This window comes from Lactuca serriola, chromosome 4 (assembly GCF_051521515.1).
Source record: "Lactuca serriola cultivar US96UC23 chromosome 4, Lser_US96UC23_V15, whole genome shotgun sequence".
NCBI classification, from domain to species: domain Eukaryota; kingdom Viridiplantae; phylum Streptophyta; class Magnoliopsida; order Asterales; family Asteraceae; genus Lactuca; species Lactuca serriola.
This window is the reverse complement of record NC_136411.1, coordinates 83,755,931-83,764,564: the sequence shown is the minus strand read 5'-3', so window position 1 is coordinate 83,764,564 and position 8,634 is coordinate 83,755,931. Positions and strand designations below refer to the sequence as shown.

The window sequence follows — 8,634 nt, the reverse complement described above, 5'->3', positions numbered from 1 at the left end:
TATGTAAATTTTATGTTACATATTGTTTAATCTACTATAATAAATGAAAGTTTTTTGCCACATGTCCTCTTCTTATTTATTTGGACACATGGTATTTTCTAGAATTTTTAAAATTTTCTATTTTCCACTTATCATTTTATTGTATTTTTCATTTTATTAAATTAAAATTTCACATTTAATATGTAAGGTAATATATATGTAAGGTATTTATATATACATTAAAGTCTCATTAGTTTTAATAATTCAAAAAATTTCTCATTTTTCTTATAAATTCAAACTTTGAATTAAATTCTATATTTAACTTTTTTTTTTAAATAAACTCATATAATACATGGGTCTCACACCTATAATTAATAGAGCATTTGAACGGTTGCTTAATAATAATGAGAAAATAAACAAAACTTTGTTAACATACGATAACTTTTAGTTTTAAGGGAGATGATTTACAACAAGTAAAAGGAGATTTAGAGTACTTACCAAATATTTCGCATTTATTGGGATAAACATATTATATCGATCCATATTCCTTTTTCAAAAACAAAAATTGAAGTTCTAAACCTGTTGGTGGCTGACTTTTGAGATTATTTTTTGTAATTCATTCATGGGATTCCATTCTGAATGTGTGGCCCATATTCATAGCCCAATTGGTGATGTCACCATCAACACAAAATTGCGGGCAAATCGCCACAAATCGCCACTCTCACAAGAAACCGTCAGTGGCACCACCTTCTCTAAGTCTATTGCACCACCGGCCGCCGCCACTGTTTTACATCTTCAATGCCGGTAAGTTTTCTGTGACTTCACCTACTCATTAACATTAACACGTCCTTCAAAAATGAAAACAAGTCCTTTCCTTCTCCCTTTATCACTTGTAACTTCACTCCCACCATCTTCAATCTTCCGGCGAACATCAAACTCCGGGAAGTCTTTCAATTGAGTAGGAAATTAATTCCTTTGTTTGATTCAGTTATCTTATAATGAGATTCTTGAATAATGTATATATATCTTGCTTCAACTTCTTTATCTAAGTTGCTGCGATTGTAGTGGGTTTGATGTGTTCGATGAAAGTCCCAACAGAATACAAACCGATTAAAATCGAACAAAAATGTGGATGATAAACAATCAAGCAATGCTCCAAGAATCTATTTTTTATGGTTTCCCAAATCTTTTAAATCAAGATCACCCTGTTAGTGTTAGAAACTCGTAATCTTGTAATCTTTTTGATTAATTATATCATGCGTTCAAAATATATACTATAAATGTAATTAATTATGCGTATATCTGATTGATTATATATATTATATATACATCCTTTCTTTTTGTGGTAGATAAAAGCTGGAAGAAAGATGGCATGGTGTTCTCATTGTGGAAGGATTTGTAACACATCTCATGATTATCCCACCAACAATACGTGAGTAGTTTTACCAACATTCATTGACCATTTTACCCTTGTGGTTCAACTGAATGAATCCCATGATTTTACATTTCAGATCATGCCTTGATTGTGGGAAAATTTTATTTGAAGGTATATTAATAAATTGTTTTTATATCTTTTCTGTTACTTTTAATGATTTTGTTATTTGTCCCACTTGTTTTATGCTACAGGGAATTTAACAACTAATGAATCGATATACAATAATAGGATTTCACATGCCACACGACATTATAAGGTTCATACTTTGAGGACATTTTAGGCATAAAGTTACTAAAATAGAAACATTATAAATTCTGATGTTCTTTAAGATTGATGATAGATAATTTCAGGGAAGAGAGACAATTTGGTGTTCTCATTGTATAAGGAAAAGTCATATAGCTCATGATCATACCAGTGGAATCATGTAAGTAGTATTCACCATAATAATTTCTCTCTTTTTTTTTTTTTTTTTTTTTCTCTTTTTTAATTTGAATTTTTTGTTATAATTTATTAGACAATGTGTTGATTGTGGGAAAGTATTGTTGGAAGATAAAAATGTCAAGAATGCTACAGGAGGGGTAAGATTTCTAAAAATAGCCTCTTCACATATGATTCGTTTTACTACTTTTTACTATTTGGATTTAATTTAATTATTTTTTAAAAAATAATTTGTATTCTTTGTTGACCAGAAAGACAAAAGACCGAAGCTTGCTCAAACTAAAAAGGTTTGTCACAATAACTTTTTTCCATGTGTTACTCTTTTTAAATTAATCTACAAACTATAAAGATTTTCATTAAATTATATGTCAATTCTATAGGTGTATTATTTTCTGACATTACTATTTCTTTTGTCTGTATTGTAGAGATCGAGTTCAAAAATGAATTATGACGTAATAAATACACTCTTAGGGGAAAAGGTAATCAAGTTGTTGATCTATTGATTTGGATATAAGAAATTTTTGCATCCATATTTGATATTGTAAAATTTTTTATCATAATTAAAAGTAGTGTTTTAAATGCAAGAAATAACAACATAATTTCATTTACTTGTTTAATCACAAGCTCTTTTATTCATATATATTATTCACTTTTCTTGCAGCCAATTCCGATGAAGGAAGAAGATGAATGTAGCAAAAGTGATGGTAATGAATGGAAGGGTTATGATAATGAACACGAGTCTTGCAGTTATGATTATGATTATAATTATGATGGTGGTGATGAAAATAATGATTATTGATCACAAAAATGTGGAATTAAAGTCTTAAACATCGAGATGTGGTAAAAAAAAGGTCATTTTTCGGCTTCTTTTTTTCGATAATTATTTATTTTAACCTTGTCCAAGGCAAAGGTTGAATCACTAAGAAATTTTGAGACATGGTTTTTTTTTCTTGACTGTGGGTGACATTTTGCATGAATGTTAAATCATATACAAGTATTTTTTTATTTTGATTTTATTTTTTTTTAAATAAGTAAAGTTATCATCTACGGTGAAACACCATCTAACATTCCATATTGGGCGTGTTCGGCACGAAGCGTTTTAGAGCATTTGAGAACTTCTAGCTTCTAGCGTTTGACAAAACGTTCCGTTTAAAACAAAAAGTCTCGTTTGACACTACAAGCTTCTAGCGTTTAGTTTAATCAAAACGCTCCAAATCCAAATGCTACTTCATGTAGCTTTTAACAAAACGCTACAAACTGCCTGTTACAAGCTACCCGCTACCAGCTAGTTTTGCCGAACACGCCTATTGTGGTTTTATGGTGGAGCAACACTAATAAGTTTTGTATTTATTTGATAAATAGTATTAGGATCAAAATAATTAGATATTAAGAAACAACTAGTAAATTGTTGCATAAAGATTAATTTTGAAGATAAATATGATACCATCTCATTATTATTAATTTAAATTGTTTATATAAAATTTTTATTTAAATGCATTAAGATTGATATTTAAATTTTGACTCCTTTTTTGAAATATTCGAGCATTCATTGCATTTTATCGGGGATTTAGTCCATATGATTTACTAATTTACTCAAATTTGCAAGTTTTGTCCAATATTTATTCTTTTAAGACCCATATTTTTATTGCAATGTCAAAGGAACTAAATACATAATACAATGCAACATTAAGGATGACTTCAAAATGATTATATCGTTAAAACCAAACATGTAATTCTAAGTAAAACATATGTATAAAATTTATAGTTTAACTTTTAATAAAAAATAACTGAAAAATATACATAGAAACACATTATGTAAAACTAATAATTAATGGAAAGTAAATCAAGGAACCAATTACATTGATTATTGTTGTAAAGTAAATATTGTAAATTTGTCTATTATCATCTCCATGATTACGTACATATTTTTATCTTTTCCTCTGTATATATATTTTGATATCAATCCCTGTGATAATAAGTTCTTGATTTTCAAATCTTATCATGGTATCAGCCTAATATATCGATCCTTCCTCCCTAAAAACTTTCAATTCTTCTTCATCCTCCATGGCTGGTCCTTCTTCCTCAAACAATTCTACCTCTGTTTCTCTACAAACTCTTATTCATCTTCTCACCATTAAACTATCATCTACAAACTACCTATTATGGAAAAATCAAGTAACTTCCATCCTATCCTATCAAGGACTTCTCGTCCATGTCACTGGATCCATCTCTCCACCACTAGAAACCATCCTTGTTGATGGAAAACTATCTCCTAACCCTGCCTTCTCCATCTGGCAAAACTCTGACCAACAAGTCCTCCTTATCCTCCAATCTTCGCTTACAGAGGAAGCCGTGTCGGAGACTCTCGGTTTGTCTACTGCTCTTGAGGCAGCCTATATCCATGACTCACCAGAACGGATGCATATATTACGTGACTCTCTCCGACAATTACAGAAGGGAGCCTCTTCCGTTGTTGAATATGGACGGACATTCTAGAATCTTTGTGACCAACTCTCTGCTATCGGTCATCCTGTTAATGATTCTGAGAAGAGTCACTAGTTCTTATGTGGCCTCAGCTCTTCATTTGAAACCTTCTCCACAGCATAAAGAGCTATTACTCCACCTCCTTCTTTTCGAGATCTGCTTTTAAAGGTCGAGAGCCATGAGCTGTTTCTAAAATCCATTCACGCTAACCCAGCTCCTCAGGCAACCTTTGTGGATTCCCATCAACATAAAAGTCATACTGCTTCTCGAGATCGTGGACAACAAAAGACTCGTGGTGGAAATTCTTCTGGTCGTGGACGTGGACGTCGGCCAACCCATTGCTAACTTTGCCGACAACAAGGACATTATGCTTCATCTTGTCCAAGTCTTGCAACTTATGCCCAACGTGCTCCTACAATCGATGCAAATTGTTGCCCATGCTTTTCATAATCAGTGCAATGTTACTACAAATTCCCCCGATTGGTACGTTGATTCTGGAGCATCGACACACATGACAGCCTCTCTGGATGGTCTTAACACCAAAGCTACATACAATGGTACTGATTCAGTGACTATTGCAAGCGGTAAAACACTGCCAATATCACATATTAGCACTTCCTCTATCACTAATCTTCCTTTACTTGACGTTTTGGTGGTTCCCCATTTAGCCAAAAATCTCTTATCAATCAGCAAACTAACCAAGGACTCTCCTGTTGATGTGTTGTTATCTGACAAATTTTTTCATATTCAGGATCGACACACACAGGAGGTTTGAGCACGGGGAACTTGTGAAAACGGGTTATACATTCTTCGTCAAGGGAAAAAGGCTTTTGTTGCAACCCTCTCTTCTTCTCACTTAAAAGCATCTTATGAACGATCGCATAGTTGAATCGGTTACACTTCTATTGATACTATTCGATTATTAAATAAAGTTGGTCACTTGCAAGTTACTTCTTTACTACCTGAACCTGGAATATGTTCTTCCTGTCAAATGTCCAAGCCACGTTGTTTACCATTTGACTTGAATTATAAATGTGCATTATGCGTTTTGGAACTTATTCATTGTGATTTATGGGGTCCAGCACCCGTTGCTTCAAATAAGGGTTATTTATATTATGTTACATTTCTTGATGATTTTTCACGTTTCATGTGGTTTTACCCTCTCAAAACTAAATCAAAATTTTACACAGTTTTAGAATCCTTTCTCTCCTATTTGTGCATAACCAATTTGATTGCAAAGTTAAGACATTCCAAAGTGATGGTGGAACAGAGTTTACAAATAGACGCGTTCAAGAATTATTCATCTCAAATGGCATTCATCACCGTCTCTCATGTCCACACACGCCACAACAAAATGGGCGTGTCGAACGTAAACACTGGCATATTACACAAATGGGTCTTGTTATGCTTTTCAATTCTCATGCACTGACCACTTTTTGGGTTGACGCTTTTTCTTCTGCCACATACATTATAAATCGTCTTCCTACACCAGTAACTAACAACATTTCTCCTTATGAGCTTCTCTTCAAACAAGCACCATCATATGCCAATTCTAAAGTTTTCGGTTGTTGTGTGTTCCCTTATCTTCGTGACTATGCAAAGCACAAACTTTCTCCAAGAAGTACATCTTGTATTTTTATTGGGTATAGCCCTAAGTACAAGGGATACCAGTGTTTGGACCCAACCACCTTACGGATCTATCTAACCCAACATGCTCAATTTGATGAAGACACATATCCTTTTAGTGGGCTCTCTCCTCGTATTGATGAAACTCAACTTATCTTTGCAAATTTTGATGACTCCATTGGTCCACTTCAAAACGCAGCCCCTTTGCCTTCTTCAAAAAATCCCACAACTATTCCTAAAGCACCCACTGCATGTTCTAATGCAAATATCTTACCATGCTCCTTATGTGACCCACCTAAACCTATAAACCAAACCTCAACCCCACTAAACCCTTCTAACCAAACCCAATCCCCTATACCACCCATTTCAACACCTACGTCACCTTCCACTACATCCCACTCCCCACTAAATGCTTCCCCCTATGATGCCCACATCTCACCTCCCTTGCCCCCTCCTCCACTTTCAACGCACCAAATGATTACCCGATCAAAAGTTTGTATTTTTAAACCACGGCATTTTTCCGATTTAACCTTTGTTTCCTCTAGCCCTATTCATCACACTCTGTTCGCTGATAAGGATGCAAAGGGATATAAATCAGCCTCTAAACACTCTAAATGGGTACTCTCTCGTGCAGGTCTTCTTGAAGCAAAACCCGTGGGTACACCGTTGAACACCACTGATTATTTCACCACTCAAGGGACATCGTTCAATGACCCTACATTGAATCGCTCTCTAGTTGGTGCTCTTCAGTATCTTACCATTACTCATCCTGATCTTTCCTATGCTATGAATCAGGCAAACCAATTTCTTCAAACACCCACTAGCCCACACTTCCGGCTTATCAAACGGATTCTTCGTTATGTTAATGGAACAATTTCCTATGGTCTAACCTTTGATAAACTGCCACGCACCAACCTTGTGGGTTATTCAGATGTTGAATGGGCACGATGCATTGAAACATGTCGTTCCAATTACGAGTACTCCATTTGTCTTGGAGGAAATCTTGTCTCTTGGAGTGCAAAGAAGCAACCTACCATCTCGAGATCCAGCTGTGAATCTGAATATCGGGCCCTTGCCAACACCGTTGCTGAAATTATATGGCTTACTCACTTGCTTTGGGAATTACACGCCTTACCGTCCGTTCGTCCCACTATTCTTTGTGATAACCGTAGTGCATTGTTTTTATCCCAAAATCTAGTGTCTCATAAACAGGCAAAGCATATCGATATAGACTACCACTTTGTTCGTGAATTTCTCTCCTCTGGCCTTCTTCATACTAAATATGCTACAACCGATCTTCAGGTGGCTGACTTCTTCACAAAGAGTCTACCTCGACCAAAATTTGAACAATTTCGAACGATGCTACGTGTTGGACCACCACCAATTCAGTTGAAGGGGGTAATGGAAAGTAAATCAAGGAACCAATTATATTGATTATTGTTGTAAAGTAAATATTATAAACTTGTCTATCATTATCTCCATGATTACAGGAGATGATTGCGTACATATTTTTATCTTTTCCTCTGTATATATATATATATATATATATATATATATATATATATATTTATATCAATCCCTATGATAATAAGTTCTTGATTTTCAAATCCTATCAATAATGATTCCAAAATGCACATAGAAACACACTAATAATATATGTTTTTAGTCACTGTACTCTGGTCTAAAAAACATTTTATGCATCTAGCTTGCCATATTCAGCTAGAAGGTTAGTAAGAAGTGTAAGAAGAGTGTTAACTATTTGATCAAATTCATCTGTTAGGTTGTAACTGGTAGGAGGCCAATCTCGTCGCAACGACCTTGTAACCATCCAAAAACTCATTTAAACTTTTTTTTAGTCAATGACAAATATTGCCTTTTATTCTTCTCATTAAAGTTGTATTTCTTATTTCATTTGTGTGTGTGTGTGTGTATATATATATATATATATATATATATACACATACATATATATATATATATATATATATATATATATATATATATATAGAGAGAGAGAGAGAGAGAGAGAGAGAATGGGGGGGGGGGTCATTTGGAAACTCATAGTTTCCCAAAAACTTGAGAACTAAAAGTGGAACGTTGGACCAAAAAAGGGATGACCAAAATGCATTGTGACATTTTTATAAATAAGTAGAAAAATAAAGTGACGGTGGTACATTAATAAAATGACATACGGGGTATTTTAGGGATTTAGAAAACGAACCTAGGGAATAACTGATCAGATCCCTTTTTCATGTCACAATAGACACTTCCAATTTCCGACTATGGTACCTTCGACAAACAATCTCTATGTAAACCCGACACGACCACAGATGATCGATGTCTGCCTCACGTTCACTCATTATCACCGACGATCGATCTCCGCCTCATCTCCGATGACCAATTTTACATCATTTCCTTATCTTCGACGATTGATTCGCGTCTCGATGGATTTAGCATCTCTCGATCTCGATCTCAATCCCACAATCCTTCCTAATCTACCGCTCGCACAATGTAGATTGATGATCGACCATAATAACCATCGATTTCCACAAAAATCACCACATATTTCAATCGGATGCACAAAATAGAGGTGGAAATCCTACTCCCACTGTCCAAACAGATCCCAATCGAATTCAAGTCACAATAATTAAGTTGTATGTGTTAATCGAGAA

The 8,634-nt window shown here is 34.4% G+C and overlaps 1 protein-coding gene across 1 annotated transcript; it reads left to right on the top strand.

Moving 5' to 3' along the window:
* The first annotated feature begins 631 nt into the window (after positions 1-631).
* On the top strand, positions 632-2,863 carry LOC145100227 (uncharacterized). Its single transcript, XM_079037585.1, has 9 exons — positions 632-783; positions 1,329-1,411; positions 1,491-1,525; positions 1,606-1,670; positions 1,765-1,838; positions 1,929-1,992; positions 2,104-2,139; positions 2,278-2,331; positions 2,514-2,863. Exons 1-9 carry the CDS (start codon positions 778-780, stop codon positions 2,649-2,651), a joined length of 555 nt encoding a protein of 184 aa, XP_078893711.1. The 5' UTR covers positions 632-777; the 3' UTR covers positions 2,652-2,863.
* The last annotated feature ends 5,771 nt before the right edge of the window (positions 2,864-8,634 follow it).

Coding starts and splice junctions, on each gene's coding strand:
- LOC145100227 (XM_079037585.1), top strand. Junction 1,671..1,764: donor ATGCCACACGACATTATAAG/GTTCATACTTTG, acceptor AGATAATTTCAG/GGAAGAGAGACAATTTGGTG. Junction 2,140..2,277: donor AGCTTGCTCAAACTAAAAAG/GTTTGTCACAAT, acceptor TCTGTATTGTAG/AGATCGAGTTCAAAAATGAA.